The following is a 16,120-nucleotide window of genomic DNA, read 5'->3' on the forward strand; positions in this document are numbered from 1 at the left end:
TCCAAACAAGACATTTATATTTAGTCGTCTTTCCGAGCTGTGACTCTTGTGGATCTGGCGCACTCTGTGGGCATTGGAATCTCAGCCAGGCCGCCGTCCTATCAGCAGAGGCCAGAGTGGAACTGATTCTTGCGCGATGGAGATATCGAGGTCGCCTTGCTGGCCCGTGTGGGCGCAAATAGCAGAATGAAAGACCAGGAAAGTGCGACAGATCAAAACAATATGCGCACGATTCATACTTTTGGCTTCTCCTAATCCTTTGTTAGAAGCGGGAGCAGAGATCTATCACCGCTCGAGCGAGCACAACAATGAATGAGGTTGGCCGCCATTTCGAAATCTTTACTTGGTCATATCGCTAGAGAAAAAGCCGCAATAGGGCCGTGGCGGAAATAAGTCATGGCAAAGAGAAGTTAAGCCATCTGTGAGGTATCCCCAGCATGAGGTAAAACAATTTTGAGGAGGTTGATTGGCCTCTGACAACAGAATACGTTGTGGCCGACAAAATGGTAGGAGTATTCGACACGGTTAACGGGAAACGGCAGCAGTGTTGATGAAAGGGTCGAAAGCTGACAATGGTCACTGATTAGAGCCTCGGCACATGCAGGTGTAAGCAGATTGCGTGCACCGCACTAGCCATGCCCTCCCAACATGCGGCCACCCACTAAGCCATAATTATGAAGTCTGCATCTGCAAGTTATTGGTTCATGAGAACATGACGCTCATGAGCGATGGATTTTGCCGCCCGCTGGACGAAAATAATAGCAGGAAGCCGATGGTGTAACATCTCGAAGCCGTTCGCCAGATCATGCGAGTGTCATCAACTTGCTTTCAAAGGATGGAGCCTACGCAAAATACTGATATCTCGGGGAGGGCTACGCCCATTCTGGGTCAAGCTCGACAAAACATCGTGCCGAGCGGTGCGGAGGGAATGATCATAGAACGGATGCCACAGCAGCCTGCGCTTCTCGGTTCAATAGATGACTGGACAGGGGTGACAAAAGCCAGCGATAGAAGAAAAATCCAGAATCGACTGAACCAGAGACTTTACAGTGAGTCAAGCCTCGATCTATGAGTAAGTGGAGTCGTCTGACTTCGTCCTCCAGGAAAGCGGAAGCGGGTTGGTGTTCAACAGTCTCCCGCGAGCACTTCACAGGCGACGGCACTGCGAGCCCCATCTCTATGGCAGATATTCTACTCCGCCGTCGAGTTCCAAAGAGCCGACCGCGCAGCGCTGAGGATCGTGGCCGAAAAGACACCTTTCGGCGCTGGCGAAACAGAACGTGCGATTTCTGAATTCGAGAAATGGGCTCAGAGTCGGTCGATTGGTTCACCCGGGACAGACAATCTTCTCGTGCTCGTGAAATTCAACATCTTTAGGGCTTTAGTCAGTAACTGCAATGATCTTGGTATTCCAATCCACGATACCCTGGTCGACGAGAGTGTTTCCCCGTTTCCAAATCCCGAGCATCCACCAATCGATCAGCTGCGCACACCCGCAGCACTGTGGCCGACGGACCTGCAGAAACAGCTCGAACATCACCCTTGGATTGATCTTCTGCCTATACCAATGATGAGGGATAACCTACTACAGGCACCAGAGGGATATGACGAGGAAGCCTTATGTACGGACCTAATTGGTCACCCAAATAATGCCTCGACTCGTATAGGAATGGCAATTTGGGGTGAACCCTGGGACCCTGCCGGCTGGGAAGTCACAGAGGGATTCTTGCAGCACTGGGGTTGGACTATCATGGGTTGTGACCAACTCGCAGATGCTACAAATTACTGGCGGCAGCGGCGGGGTGAACAGCCCTTGAATTTTGAAGGGATCCATACTAACTGGACAGCAATCACAGCAGTTGCCCCAAATTCTGCAAGATCTCTCCATCTCTGGAGCTAATGCAAGTGTGGACGCTACCAAAGTGTGGTTCTGGGAGTTTTCGCACGTACGTTGAGAACGCTGCAAGCGGCCTCATGCCCGAACCGGCTTTTACTGTGGAGATCATTTAGCCACCATGCATCTATGGATATGAGGCACTCCTTGGACTTCTGGAGTTAACATATTCAGGTTCCGGACCGATTCAGAGGTCCGTTTAGTATAAACGAACCCAGCACTGTTCTTCGAAGGAACCACAACTCACCACAAGGCTCGTCTTCCTAACATCATCAAAGTTTCACCATTCGCAATCTCGATAATCTATCCTCTTTTCAATTTAAATATCTTCCACCATGAATAGCAGGTATGCAGCGGCTCACCTGTCACCAAATGGACCGGGTGATGCCCGCCCAACAGCCGAGCAGATTATTAAAGACGAAAACTTAGAGGGCAAGCTATCAGACAACTTCATCTTGATCACAGGATGTTCTTCAGGCATAGGAGTGGAGACAGCACGTGCCCTTTTTGTGACAGGCGCACAACTATACCTGACCGCTCGAGACCTTAGCAAAGCAAAGGAAGCACTTCCGGATCTCGTCACATCAGACCGAGTACACCTTCTGGAGCTAGATCTCAATTCACTAGACAGCGTGCGGTCTTGCGCCGACAACTTTCTCTCACAATCGAAATCTCTCAATATTTTCATTGCCAATGCGGGAGTTATGGCATGTCCGGAAGGCCGCACCAAGGACGGCTTTGAGACACAATTGGGAACCAACCACCTCTCCCACTTCCTGCTGCTGAATCTCCTCAAGCCAGCCCTGTTATCTGCTGCCACGCCATCTTTCAGCTCCCGAGCCGTGTTCCTCTCCAGCATTGGTCACCGCATTGCAGAAGTCAATTTCGACAACCTGAATCTTGAAGGAGCTTACAATGAATGGGTCGCATACGGCCAAAGCAAAACCGCAGTAATCTGGACCGTTAACGAGATTGACCGTCGTTATGGATCAAAGGGCCTTCACGCTTTCTCTGTAAATCCTGGTGGGATTATGACAGACCTACAGAGACATTTGCCAGATCAAAGCATGTTTGATGGTCTTGAAAAAGAGTTTAAGAGTCCAAAGCAGGGTGCCGCAACCACGGTTTGGGCTGCTACTGCGGCCGCTCTGGGCGGCCAAGGAGCGAAGTATCTAGAGAATTGTCAGATCTCTAAGCCTTGGTCTGAAAAGTATGGGCAGTGGGCAGATGGATATGCGCCTTGGGCATTTGACGAAGAAAAGGAAGGCAGGCTGTGGAGGAAATCTCTTCAGCTGGTCGGCTTGGAGGACGCTGAATCAGAACGGCATTGATATGCAATGATATTCGACACCTGAGGAGCGATTAATACTTGATACATAAGTTCGGATACGCATTCAACCTAGCGATCGGATTTCTCTATTTAGCTCCACTTTTTGACCATCCTACTTCGTTCGACTTGAGGTTTTGAGCGAGGGAAGATAGCCTGGATCCACTACAGGAATCGCTGCAATAGCCAAAATCAGTCAATATTTCAGCACTCTCGTAGCGCTTCGAAGTGTCGGGGCGTGTAATGATAGAGTGTCCCTAGCTCATTATTGACTTCTATAAGGGTCGAGGAAGACCGACCTCAGAACGAACTGAAGCCTAGAGCTTTCCATTCGAAGAGCAACAAATATTCCCGTGAGGACCGAAAAATGAAAGTCATCTTCTTTGCTTGAAACTGTCTTGTTAGAAGGGCTAATGAGTGATACCCGCACACCCCAAGAATTTGAGCCTGACCAGTAACATACCCTGAGCGCGTTGCCTCGTGCGTTTACAGGGTCATAGTAATATCTCTCGACGCCATTGGGTAATTAATGCGGCTCCCTGGTCTCAATATCGGGACGAGATGGCTCGACATTCGCCGGCAGTTTGTTGCTGTCGAAGTGTACACTCCGTTCACCAGGCAACAGCCCTTCTTGAGTTTGGGGGCTAGTAAGGCTCGACCTGTTTCAAGGCCATCGAACGCAGGGGTGGCCGACAATGTCACTTCAAGTTATCAATTTCAGAGATCTCCGAGATTAAAGCTCCTAGATATCCTACCTTTCTATAAGACACCATTCGCGACTTCAAATCATTGGTTGTTGTTGTCAGAATGCTCATCTCTCGACGACTATGGCTGGGCTTCCTGGTGTCCTGCATCAATGCAGTTCAGTTCTCCATGCAAATACAATTAAATGCAGACTCCTACCGAGCTCTTGTCGAGCATTTAGGTGGCCAACAGCACCTGAAAACCATGCCCATCGAGGACATGTCGGAAGCTCGCAAACATCGAAGGCTAGCACAATTCCCCATTAATTCAGGAGATGACGCTACCACGCTCATCAATCACAGGGTGGAAATCTGGGTAAGTGACTTTTCATCCTCATCATCATGAACTGTTTACCCATCCGCTGCTTAGCTGTTACTTTCAATACTGAACCTGACTATGACGGCTGGTTGTTGAGCCCATATGTAGTACTAGCCGCTCTGGGAAACCCACTCCAACCGTTTTGTCTGCTGGTCGATTTGGCTTGGGACACTCTGTTCGTACCATCCGCAGGCTGTCGAGGAGATTTTGCTGCGAACGATGAGGATCTTAAATTCTACGCCAACAGATCTTCGACGTATTGTCTTCTTGAGCCGGATGCTCACCTAATCTATGCGACCGATACTTTCCACATTGCTGGACTCAATATTGAGGACCAACCCTTTATTAGTGCCTATGAAATCAGTCCTTTGGGATTCCTCTCGGTATACTGTCGCCTTGATGGTGGCCTGGGCCTGGCGCCTTGCTTTGACCATCCACTCAACACAGACTGGTGCACATGATGGTCCACCAATCTCTCTTGGATCGAAACTTGTTTACCGGGGAGCTTACTCAAGGAGTCAAAAGCCCAGATGGTATCGAAAGACTAGGAGGACTCAGCTTCAGTGATATCAGTGATAGGTATCATGCAAGCGACTTCTCTCAGGTTCCGCTTTACGAACGTTGGGACCAAGTGTGGGCAGTCGAGGCACAATCAATCACTTGGGAGAACGAAATCCACTCCATTCATGAGGCCTTCTCAAATCTGACCCTCGCTGGCTTTGATTCAACCTCATGGTTTCTTGGGTTTCCTGGAAACTGGACGCGGGAAATATACGCGTCAGTGGACCCTGATTGCGATTTAATTTTCTGCTATGTGGATTGCCTTGCTAGGAAACATATGCCAAACATTTCCTTTGGCCTAGCTGGTCAACAGCTCACACTGAGCCCCTTCGAATACATATCTGAGATGATGACACCTTCTAAGGAGAGAGTATGCTTCTTCAACTTATATACTACGAAAGACCAATATCCTGTTGATGCAATCGTAGTCGGCACTCTCTTCATGGAGGCCTTCTGTAAGTGCGTCTGATGTGAGGCCCATTGTTTACAGAACTAACTATGACCAGTGTTTTTGACTTGGACAAGAAAGAAGTGAGATTTGAGTTTCCGCAGATGTTCTTTCCGACACAGTGCAGTCGTAGCAGCACTTATTACTCTTCGGGTTAGTAATGACTCATACAGTGACGAGACGAATCAATGCGGATCGACTCTGATTCGAAGGCTTGATGTGCTGCTAGCAATTGCTCCTCATGAGAGGGCATCTCCACTCCAGGAAACAGTAGTGCACTCGAGTATTTCATGTCCCTCGTTTCCCATGGCTCGCTGTTATAAACAAAAGCTTTTCTGGAAGCGTAGAAAGCCTCTTGGGATACTAGTCAGATCAAAGACGTTCCTCTCTAGTCAGCGAGTGCGATATTAAGATCAGTCTAATGTCGTGGCCGTGGTGTCATGTGGCCGGGGACCTGGGTTCCGTGGCAGTTTGTAAATTGGATTGAAACAAATGCTTCTCTGTACCACTGGTACGTACTTGTGATGGAGAGAACTACTATGTTAATCCACGGGTCTACGAGTAGAGGTGCGCATTAGCACCCGAGCTGCCTTCGAGGTTTCCTGTGAGGGTCCACGGGGTGTTAAGAAACTGTTCGTCCTTGGGGGCTTGGAGGTTTGGGGCTGAAGATAGGCTCCCGCGAATCAATCAGTGCTACTGATAAGGCGTGTCAGCCGTATTTCGTCGGGGAAGCGTTTGATACTCCTTGCGTTTGAGTTGTCAATTCTAAACCTATCATGATCATCCTTGGCGAAGCTATGAGAATGTTGAAACCTAGCAGCCTCTGGGTAGATCACCCTCCGTTTCCATCTTCGTGCTACGCTTAGTGCACCCTGTAGGCTTCGCCTCAAATTGTGGCATGTCAAATGGCAGTGAAGGCCTTCTGCACAAGAATATACGGCCAAGATGTGGCATCCCAACCTGGATGTGATTTCAGCAATCGCTTCCCCCTAGGTCGACATGCTCCCCAAGGTAGGCTTTGTGTGAGTGCTTTACAGCCAACGACATTGGCGACTCCCAGCCTTCCTGAAGTCCACTTCCCTCAAACTTCACAATTTCGAGATCGGTTTGTTCAATTCATTTGTTAAAGCGGCTCTGGAGGAATGATGCAGAATGGCCTCAGGCAAATCTCGGACGCAAAGAGGCCGTTGAGATCCAGGATGTGGAGTTCACCTTCTCTAATGATATGCTGCTTTACCTTCGGAATCACATTTGCTCTTGGGCACCATTTCTACTACCACTGGCTTGATGGGCAAGCCGTTGGCGATCTGACTCGACAACAATGGTCACTCCGGTTCGTATTGGGTATTGGAAATCTGTCCACCATTTCAGTCGACTGACACCTGTAGAATTGGCAATTTCTTTGCGGTTGCCACCGCAACTAGTCTCAAGCTGGCTGTTGCAAATGCCATTGCACAATATATCTGGCTGAGGCTGCGACAAAAGCATCACAAACTAGAGACAATCGACGCTGCGTTTTCGATGACGAGTGATATTCTTCCATTTTTCCATGCAGATCTCTACAGGACAATGTACCTTGGGGTCGTTCTTGTTGTATTTATTTGGTATTCCGTCTTCGCCGTTTGATCAGCACACTTTACTGACAAACTCGAGGATGATCCCGATTGCGACATTATTTCCCCCGGCGACACTTTCTGTTGTCCTCGACAGCCATGCTAATACGAGCACATTTGATGTCCTGCAGCCGTCAATCTTGAATCCGGAACCAGTGAACCAATACGGCAGGGACCTCACTGAGGAGGGATATGCCTCATCATATATGAAAGCCCCCGAAACCTTTGCAACTCTCGTGAAGTCAGTTGCTTATACCGGTCAAATCAGTGCTCCACAGGCAATGCTACCAGACTCGAACTACTCATATAAACTCACCACATACATTCCACGATTCAAGTGCTCAAATGACCCCAGCGGGTCGCACACCAAGATTCAAGATGCTGCGCAAGAATTCCTGTCTAATCTTTCTACTGTGATCTCGTTTAACAAAGACTCATTTTCATATGTTAATAGCCTTTCTGGTGACGATAAAGACGGAGATGGAAGAACCGGAGATGGCCTGCTATTCTATCTTGGATTGGCAACTCTTGGGGGCACGACGTTAGACGAAGCTTATTTGGAAACCATAGGTCTTCCACAGACTCAGGTGCTTTTTTCCACCGATGAAGCACTGTCGACAGGCTCATCCCTTATTGACGGCCCTTTGCGGGAAGCGATCACAGGGTCGGTGATGATAGCAATGTTGACTGGGCCCACCCAAGTCAAATTCACAAATTGTGGCATCTACAATTCGTCCTTTGAAACAGAAACCTCATTTGCCAACGGTATCGGCGTGACAAATGTCCTGTCTATCACAGACGTTTCGGAGATTCGCAATTTTAGCTCTTCTCTAGGAACACCAACGTCTTACGCTCATTACTTCCGAGAAATGGCCGGTCTACTCCTTGGGGTGATGGTTACCGAAGATACGGTTATAGCAGTTGACGACCCGGATAACGAGATCTTTCGAATGTCAAAGTCAACGTCTGTGGCTGAGTCAACCATCATCGCAGGTGCCGATGAGTTTTCGCAACTGTTGCAGTATCGTGCAGGCTGGATTGGAGAGGCCAAAAATATCAGCAGCGCCTTCATTGGGGATAGCAATGTCACAAATACCCGGTCCCCACAAAACAAAACGTTCGCCGAGCTATTTGAGGAATTGAGTGTCAACGTCTCTCTAAGTCTGATGAGCACTCCTGCATTGTGGTGAGTTTCCCATACATAGTATCTGCTTGCTTCCGACTGGTTAAAAATGACTGTTTGCTGACATCGAACTTATATCCCAGTCGGACTGTGAGTGTTACTGGCGAAGTACGGAAACTCTCCACGATCTATCGCTACCAGCCGATGAATCTACTCATATCCTATGGCGTGGCAATAGCTTGCAGTCTAGCCAGTGTCATCGTTGGATTCGTCGCTTTTCGACAAAATCGAGAGAGCTACGACACCAAGGTTTCAACAATTGGGGCAATGATGCAAAATCCTGAGGTAAGGACAAAACTTCCTTTTCTCGTCATCTAATCCCATCAATTTCCCATTCTGAAAATATCCCTTGTTCGAGGAAGATTGATATCGCTTTCCATCACATGGGTTGCCTACTAATTCTGCCTGATAGCTTGCCCGGCTTTTGAGAAGGTCCGCAGATGATGTATCGAGAACCAGAGAAGACAAGGACATACAAAGTATTCGACTGAAGCTAGAGACTTACGATGTTGCAGATGCAGACGATATATATCCGGACACCTCTAGTGAGTCTATGGGTTTACGGAAGAGGAAGTACGTTGGCTTTGTGACGGACTCGGATCATTTCAAGTGTTAAACTTCTACGGAACCAAGGGGTCTACATGACTGCCCAGCGAAGAAATCATAGCTTATCAAGAAGAAGTGAAAGAAGGCTGTATATCTGGAGTTCCCGGGTCGGTCAAGAATGCAAAGACTTCAACGGTCGTCAGCTGGGCAAGGCGTACTTTTGGGACAAATCATCAGTTTTGTCTTGGACGCCTTCCACGGGTGCTATTCTTATGCGCGGCACTTTCTCGTCTGTTTTCAGTTTCCACCTCTCATATGAACATATGAACCGTCTGGGGACCAACCTGTCTATCCAATTCTGGAAAAGATTTCGATACCAGAAGCCAGTTCAGATCGTCCTGCTTTGACCCAGATCCTACGAGTCAATGAAGCTCTGCAATCGGACGGGTCCAATGTGGAATTCTTCGGCAATACGGAGGAGCCGGAATTTGCTCCGGTTACAGCATCAATTTGGAAGAAACCCAAGGACTGAAGGTTTTGATGGATACCTCCAGCAGACACTTCTTACTCCGAACTGGATGAAGGTCTCAGTGGACGGAACTCTGGACTTCACTGGAGGACACACGTATCACGTCTCGGAGTCTGATCTCACGTTCTTCAACCAAGGTCCGCTACCGCGATCCCTGAGCGGACACAAGAAGTCAACGGAGGTGGTATAAAGGCCACTTCAACGTTGAGTTTGACTAAGATGGCAATGCCCAACTCAAGGCAACTTTCAAACGGTTGAGCGATGGACCTTATGCAGTGGCTTGTGCCTTGAAAGATGCCGACAGATTTGCCATTGTTTTGGGTCACGGTGTCAGTGCCGCGGACAAGAATGACGAGGCAACGCCGGTCGATATCTCGACGTAAAAGGGCGTCAACGATAGACTTAGGAAGACGTACCGTGCGCTCGAGTTTGCTGAGCCAATAAATATGTGGCTAGGCGGAATAGCTCTGTTTGGGATCTTACCCATGAAGTACATTCGAAGGTGTGGGCGGAATCGTCGTTCATTGGGAACCCCACTTTGAATGGACATTGTATGTGGTATTCTTCCCTCTGTACTCGTATCTTGAAGACCTTTTTCTCTAACTGACCGTAGTCCGGAGTGGTGAATGCGACTTGGGTAAGAGGCCCTCGATTGGCGTTAGCGATTTACAGGCAAGGCACGTCAAATAGCAACGTATGGATTGCCTCACGATATCCGACAAGTGATGAGGCATTGGGAAGGTATCTCTATTGAAGATAGCTTCGGAGGCCCTCTCCGCCCATTGAATCCACGTATTCATTCTTTGCAGACGGTATGCTGGGAGAATGGCACCAAATTCGTGACTCCTCCCTGGAAAGGGATGATGTCTCCACAGCCGCTGGAGCGGGAATGGAAGACGATAGCAGAGTGAATTTTATTGAATTGCTTTCTACCAACTAATGCAGCAGCTTCAGCGGGGGGAGACTGTGGTAGGAGACTTTTCGTAACGGGATTTGGCATTAATGTTGCAGCCTGAGGACAGCGTTAACAATGACGTCAAAGAACGCGTCCTAATCCACCGGATCTTATCGTCCTATCTGAATCTGCCACGGAGAAGGGGCCTGTGGTCTCCAGAATGAATAAGATGCGTAGAGTGGAGTTCCTCGTTATGCTAATTACGATACCTCCGTACTTGATGATCGAATGGTATTAACGCAGCTGATCCTAGGTCGAGAACTACTGGGGAAACACCCCTATGAGGCGTGATGTACAAGGTAAGCCAGATTCTGACATTTCCGACATTGAATGTCGCATCAGGCTACAGCCATTCCCTGGAAGTCGGTCCCTTCGGCCCCCAAAATCAGCTCTGCCACCCCAATATTCTACTTAAACCTCCTTCGACCTCACAAATTATGCATTTTCCCCTTCAGTGATGAGGGCTGCTGAGAGCGGGAGCTGATACTATTATCATCACAATGGCGAAAGACATCGTCGACCCAGAAGCTACACCCGAACAGGTCGAGCAGTCAGCCGCGGAGACTGGCGCCCTTCTCACTGAGGAAGCCCTGAATATCACGGAGCCACGGAAGAGGGATTTCGCCCATGTTTTCATAAGAATGTACGCTGTTGTGTTTTTCATTAACATCGGAATGCAGATGATAGCGCCTGCGCAGATCCAGATATACGAGAGGATCTACTGTTCTGAATGGTACAACAAGCACCCGGCTGACCGACTGACTTATGGGAATGATATTCCCGAAGCCCTGTGCAAGATACCGCAGGTTCAACAACAGGTGTCGACACTTAAAGGCTGGCAGGAGTTTTTCGGAGCAGCTCCTGCTTTGCTTGTGAGCGTTCCAGTGGGCATGCTCACCGACGTTTATGGCCGCCGTATTTTGGCCATAGTTACCATTTCTGCCGTGTTCCTGGCCCAAGCTTGGGCTGCAGCCGTTGCTTGGTTTGGAGGAAGCATTCCCCTCGAAGCGATTTGGCTAGGATCTATCTTCACCTTCTTTGGCGGAGGCGCCGTCGGTGCTGAATTGCTCATGGTGGTGAGTTGTCTCTGAAATATGAAGGGAAAGATGCTAATATGGCCCTAGTGCGTTCTCACAGATATAAGTACCAAGGAAAGCTTGTGAGTTGCAAAAGACGTGGTACGAGTCTCAAAACTAACGGACTCATAGAACTGTTGCATTCTTCCGCGTTACTTCCATGGGCTATTTTGCCAAGGTCATTGGACCAGTCATAGCAGCAACTCTGATGCGATATAATCCATGGTTGGCCATATATATTGGCCTCGCATTCCTCTTTGGTACCAGCATCCTCATGACAACGTTCCCAGAAACCTTGGCCTCACGCATTGAGCTTGAAGTGGACGGCGATGAACAACCCACCTCGCCCACCAGCAGAATACTAAAGACTACTTGGAAAGACACCCGCGAATCGTTGAAAGAGATGATGAAAACCTGGACCGACTACAGACTTCTCTTTGTGGCATTAACATATCCATTTCGAATGGTCTGCTACGCTCTTGGCGATCTCATTCAACGATATGTGAGCGATCGTTACCACTGGACCCTAGCAGATGCTACGTTGCTATATTCGATACAAGCTATTTCTTCGGCTGCGATGCTGTTCATACTTTTGCCTTTGGTGTCGGCTCAAATTGACCAGAGATATTCATGGAGTGTCATTCAAAAGAACGTGGTATTGTCAAGGGTATCTTTACTGATACTTGTGTTCGCTTATGCAGTTATTGGATTGGCTCCAACGGCACCGATCATGATCGTTGGGCTTTTGATCGAAACACTTGCCACAGGTCTGCCCGCGACAATGCGGGCACTGGCATCAGCGCTCGTGGAAGGTGAAGACAAGGGAAGAGTGTTCTCTGTGCTAGCAGTCGTTGAGACTCTGAGCGCTATGGTTGCGTACCCTTTCTCGGCTGCCTTCTTCAATCTGGGGCTGGAAAAGGGCGGCGGAGTATGGCTTGGGTTACCTTATGATGTGATCTCGATCGGCGCGGCCATATCATTTTTGATTATGTGCTTGCTGAGATTCGAGAGACGGATAAGAGTTTAGAAGGGCAGTACTTGTACAGTAGATTGTAGCCCGGCGAGTGGTAGGCTAAATGATCAAGCGTAGGCGTGTTGGGCTCTTAACTTTAGCTGTCCAAGGTAGCCAAGGTATGGAGTACTCGGTACGTGCTGCATTAGACAATTAGACATGGGCCAAAACGCTAACCAGGTATTTATTGTATGAGAAATACCGTTGGCCAATGGCGGGGGCGGAGGCGTGGAAATAAATGGGGCGGCCTCTTACAGTACAGTACATACATACAGTAGGCCTGAGTCGCTAGAGGGTAGAAGCCTAGCTATCAGCCTTGCTAGCAGCCCTAGGGGCTTGAAATATGGCGTCATGCACTTGCTCTTCGGCCTGCTTGAAGCTCGAAGCATGCCGCATGCCTGGGCATTCCCTGGAAGGACCCAATGGGGGGGTTGAGTTGGTCAGCTCCAGCCACAGACTGCCGACATGGTGCATAATCTCCGCATCAACGAAGTCCAACCCTCTCGGCTCGTCGATGGCCGCAATTGCAAATAAGACACAGGTGGCACCTCCCACTGTTGCGTACTCGTAGGTCAAGTAAGCAGGCCGTTTGATTTCCTGTCGTCCAAATCATTCCTTTACCAGGCTTTGGCCAAGTTCAGTGCCAGCAATGGCTTCAGCAACAGGTGTCCCCGAGCGTAACCCTGTTCTGGATGAAGACGAGCCTCTCCTTGGTCGTCGAGGAGATGCAACACAACGTCCAGATCAGGGTTTGCAGTGGAATCTTGTGATTGGAACAGGTGAGCATTCATGAACTCATTCCAACGGCTCTGCATTTCGCCTCCAACGCCATGGCCAGCCCGCTGACCTTAGCAGCAATGTTGGCACAAGCTGGCATCTGGATTCTCACCGCGCTTGTGTGGGCATCTGTCCTCGAAACCAACATTATATTCTTCTCCTATCACCCCCTCCTAAACTCGGCAGCAGTTCTCCTGCTTGTGCAAGGCACTCTCGTCCTGCAGCCCACGGCTGCGCAGAAAGACAAGATACATGGAACATACGTACACTCCATTCTGAATACCCTAGGTGTCGCCGGTACGTACTTGAGGGAGGGTGCCCATAATACCTCTAGTAACACTGTATAGCCCTGATTGCTGGTTTGGTGGTCATCGAAATGAACAAAGCATCACACCCAGAGACTCGGTTTCAGAGTACTCATGGCAAAGTAGCTTTGGCGGCATATATCCTGATTTTCATCCAATGGCTCGTTGGTTTGGCGCAGTTCTTCCTCCCAAATATCGTCTTTGGCTCAGTGGATCGGGCCAAGTCCGTGTACAAGTACCATAGGTATGTCCAAGCGAGCTGTATTGGCAGCAACTTCTTATTTTCGCGCTAGAGTATCGGGTTACGCTCTTCTGGTCCTCCTCCTCATTGTCATCGGACTGGCGACCGACACGGCCTTCAACAAGAATATCCTACATATCAAGCTGTGGCCCGTCATTGTCGCAGGTGTACTGATCCTTCTTGGGGTAATTCCGCGCATCAAGAAACACAAATTGGGCTTTTGAATCGGCAAGTGAGAACAGTGAACGACGCCTCCGTCCATAAAATTGCCAGCAGAAAATTGTTAAGATGGCAACTGCAGCAGTGACTGGCCAGGGTTGATATGATTTGTCCGGCTTTGATCGACTCGGCTAGGTGAACTGTCAGTTTGTCCACCGTCACTGGACTCCATGAGGATGGACATATCGCTAAATGGGGAAGCGTGATATGGATGGAGTATGGCGATGCCACAGCAAAGAGGAAAATATCCTCTGAATCGCCCTGCTGCACTTTTAATCTATTTTACACGTGGCTGACATGGCTGCACGGGATTCGGATCCCTTCTCTTCTCGACACTCCAGATCATGTGACATAATTTTCGGATTGATAAAGCTTGACGCCTTGTTCTCTCTTGAGTGCAGGGCTCAGTCCAACTCGCCTAAACCCCATCCACGGGCGGTGTGAGCCACGGAAAGCAGTAATGTTCACAGGAAGGCCTATTGGCGTCGATTGATTTCGCTGATAGTCTTTTCTGTACTCATACTACGTTGTAGGCGTCCTGTAAGTGCCGGAAATCTTCGCATGTGTTGGTAAATATGGAATTTCGGAGTACTTAGGGGCAAAAATTGCTCTGGACAATGAAGTCCCTCAATGACTCCTCTTGACCCGCATCTTCTACTTGACTGGAGTCCAGACATTCCAATTTCACCAAGTTCGCTGCCATCGGCCGTTTCAAAAAACACCTTGGCCATCTCGACCGCACTTTCCAACACAAAGCTTCCCCCACTTTCGTAACCTTCCAAGGTCTTTTGTGTCCCAAACAGAGACATCCTACAGAGGCGAGTGTCACTTGCTCCAACACCTCGCCTGAGCTTAGTTCCACCGACAAGGTGCCTGAGATCATGACGGCAGAGGTGCAGACAAAGAAAGCTTGTTCAGGTCGTCCTCTCTTGTTTATCAAGAAAGTTGCTACAAGCCTCAGTCGCACACCCGCAGAAGCATTTGCAATCGGAGCTCAGGTATCCAAGGCGCACAGGACTTGGTCGAGATCCGTACGCCTAAGGAAACCCCAACTAGCAGTATCACAATGAACCCATTATGCGGCAACTTTAGGAGGATCTGGCTCCGACGACCATGAGAGGCCGCCGCCGCCGGTCTATCAAAGTAGTCAACCTTTTCAGTATGAAGATTATGACACCAATGATTCCACATCTGTGAGCGACAATAGCAGCAGCTATGGTCACGATCAAGAAAACTATGCGGGCGACCCTGCGTTGAATGCTAGCCATCCCGCATCGGGGAGGCCGACTTCCTCCAAAATCGGTATTGCATCGTCAATACCACGGGGAAGCGGCGGTCCCTTGGCAAACAGGAGAGCAAGCTCCATACTGTCCATCAAATGCGAAGATACCTTCTCTACCATGACCTGGATAGAGCCGGCGGATAGAGAACTATTCAACCTCGCCAGAGACTTTCATGTCTTCCTAGCTTGGCCCGCCAGGGCAAGTGGCGTATTCCGTGAACAACTCCACAACACCTATGATAATCATCTGGCAGCCGCAATAGAGGACGAAGCGGTAAATCACGCGTTCCTTGCAGCTGGGTCGATGATCATGTCTTTGGGCTCTGTCCAAAATCGACATCGGTTCATCGGTATGGCAACTTTCATAAGGCCCAGGCAATCTGTATCCTGTGGCAACGGCTAGCTTTCAGAGGTTCCAGCACAAAATTTCTGCCAGTTACCCGGTTGCTTCCGTCTTTAGATTTTGTTGCTGGCGATTATGGAGCCGGTGCCAAATATTTTGCAGCCGCACATCGCCTGTCAGTTGAGATGGAGAGCCATTTGAGACAAGTGTTGAACCACTCTTCATATGCGATGTGTGGTTTGCGCTCACGTTGCTGCTGGACCCAGGCTTCTCCGTTTGTAACTGGGACCCTGGGCCGTGGAGGGATCCAACGTCCGCTACAAATACTCGGCGTGTTGAACGTTCAGGTGTGATTGCTTTTTCACCATTCCCAAATTCCTCAGCTTCCTGTCTACCAGATGCGCTTCTGCACGGTACGATGAAAGATGTGCGCGAGCTTGTGGAAGTGGTGAATTTACTCGATCGTTTCGCGGATGACTCTGACAGGAAATGCACCATCGTACGCTGGCTTCATATTCGCAGCAATGCCATCCTGGGCCGTCTCGTAAATCAGTTTGTGGACATTACGCATTCTTCGTGCCTATCCACCAAACTAGGACCAGAAGATCCAAACAGTCTCCTGAACGTGACACTCTCCTTGGTGAGGGTCTTGTTCATTGGCACACTTTTTCAGACACGCCATTCCCTGTTCCATCCAAGCAGGCTCTGGCAACCTTTGGGACAAAACTGCGGAAATTGTGGACTCGT

The 16,120-nt window shown here is 49.2% G+C and overlaps 5 protein-coding genes across 5 annotated transcripts; all 5 read left to right on the plus strand.

Moving 5' to 3' along the window:
• Positions 1-943: 943 nt before the first annotated feature.
• On the plus strand, positions 944-1,900 carry A1O9_02332 (uncharacterized protein; the record flags this gene model as incomplete). Its single annotated transcript, XM_013407906.1, has 2 exons — positions 944-1,049; positions 1,104-1,900. 2 exons carry the CDS (start codon positions 944-946, stop codon positions 1,898-1,900), a joined length of 903 nt encoding a protein of 300 aa, XP_013263360.1.
• A 329-nt stretch (positions 1,901-2,229) lies between these two features.
• On the plus strand, positions 2,230-3,225 carry A1O9_02333 (oxidoreductase; the record flags this gene model as incomplete). The annotated part of the gene is made up of 1 exon (XM_013407907.1): positions 2,230-3,225. One exon carries the CDS (start codon positions 2,230-2,232, stop codon positions 3,223-3,225), a length of 996 nt encoding a protein of 331 aa, XP_013263361.1.
• Positions 3,226-4,743: 1,518 nt separating this feature from the next.
• A1O9_02334 (uncharacterized protein) lies at positions 4,744-8,704 on the plus strand (the record flags this gene model as incomplete). Its single annotated transcript, XM_013407908.1, has 6 exons — positions 4,744-5,299; positions 5,351-5,375; positions 6,681-6,896; positions 6,946-8,091; positions 8,172-8,373; positions 8,501-8,704. The coding sequence occupies 6 exons, from the start codon at positions 4,744-4,746 to the stop codon at positions 8,702-8,704; spliced, it is 2,349 nt and encodes a 782-aa protein (XP_013263362.1).
• Positions 8,705-10,618: 1,914 nt separating this feature from the next.
• On the plus strand, positions 10,619-12,221 carry A1O9_02335 (uncharacterized protein; the record flags this gene model as incomplete). The annotated part of the gene is made up of 3 exons (XM_013407909.1): positions 10,619-11,194; positions 11,243-11,277; positions 11,327-12,221. 3 exons carry the CDS (start codon positions 10,619-10,621, stop codon positions 12,219-12,221), a joined length of 1,506 nt encoding a protein of 501 aa, XP_013263363.1.
• A 634-nt stretch (positions 12,222-12,855) lies between these two features.
• On the plus strand, positions 12,856-13,753 carry A1O9_02336 (uncharacterized protein; the record flags this gene model as incomplete). The annotated part of the gene is made up of 4 exons (XM_013407910.1): positions 12,856-12,985; positions 13,062-13,280; positions 13,331-13,532; positions 13,582-13,753. 4 exons carry the CDS (start codon positions 12,856-12,858, stop codon positions 13,751-13,753), a joined length of 723 nt encoding a protein of 240 aa, XP_013263364.1.
• Between the last annotated feature and the right edge of the window lie 2,367 nt (positions 13,754-16,120).

The sequence above is a fragment of the Exophiala aquamarina genome, assembly GCF_000709125.1.
Source record: "Exophiala aquamarina CBS 119918 chromosome Unknown aczIA-supercont1.2, whole genome shotgun sequence".
Taxonomy (NCBI): domain Eukaryota; kingdom Fungi; phylum Ascomycota; class Eurotiomycetes; order Chaetothyriales; family Herpotrichiellaceae; genus Exophiala; species Exophiala aquamarina.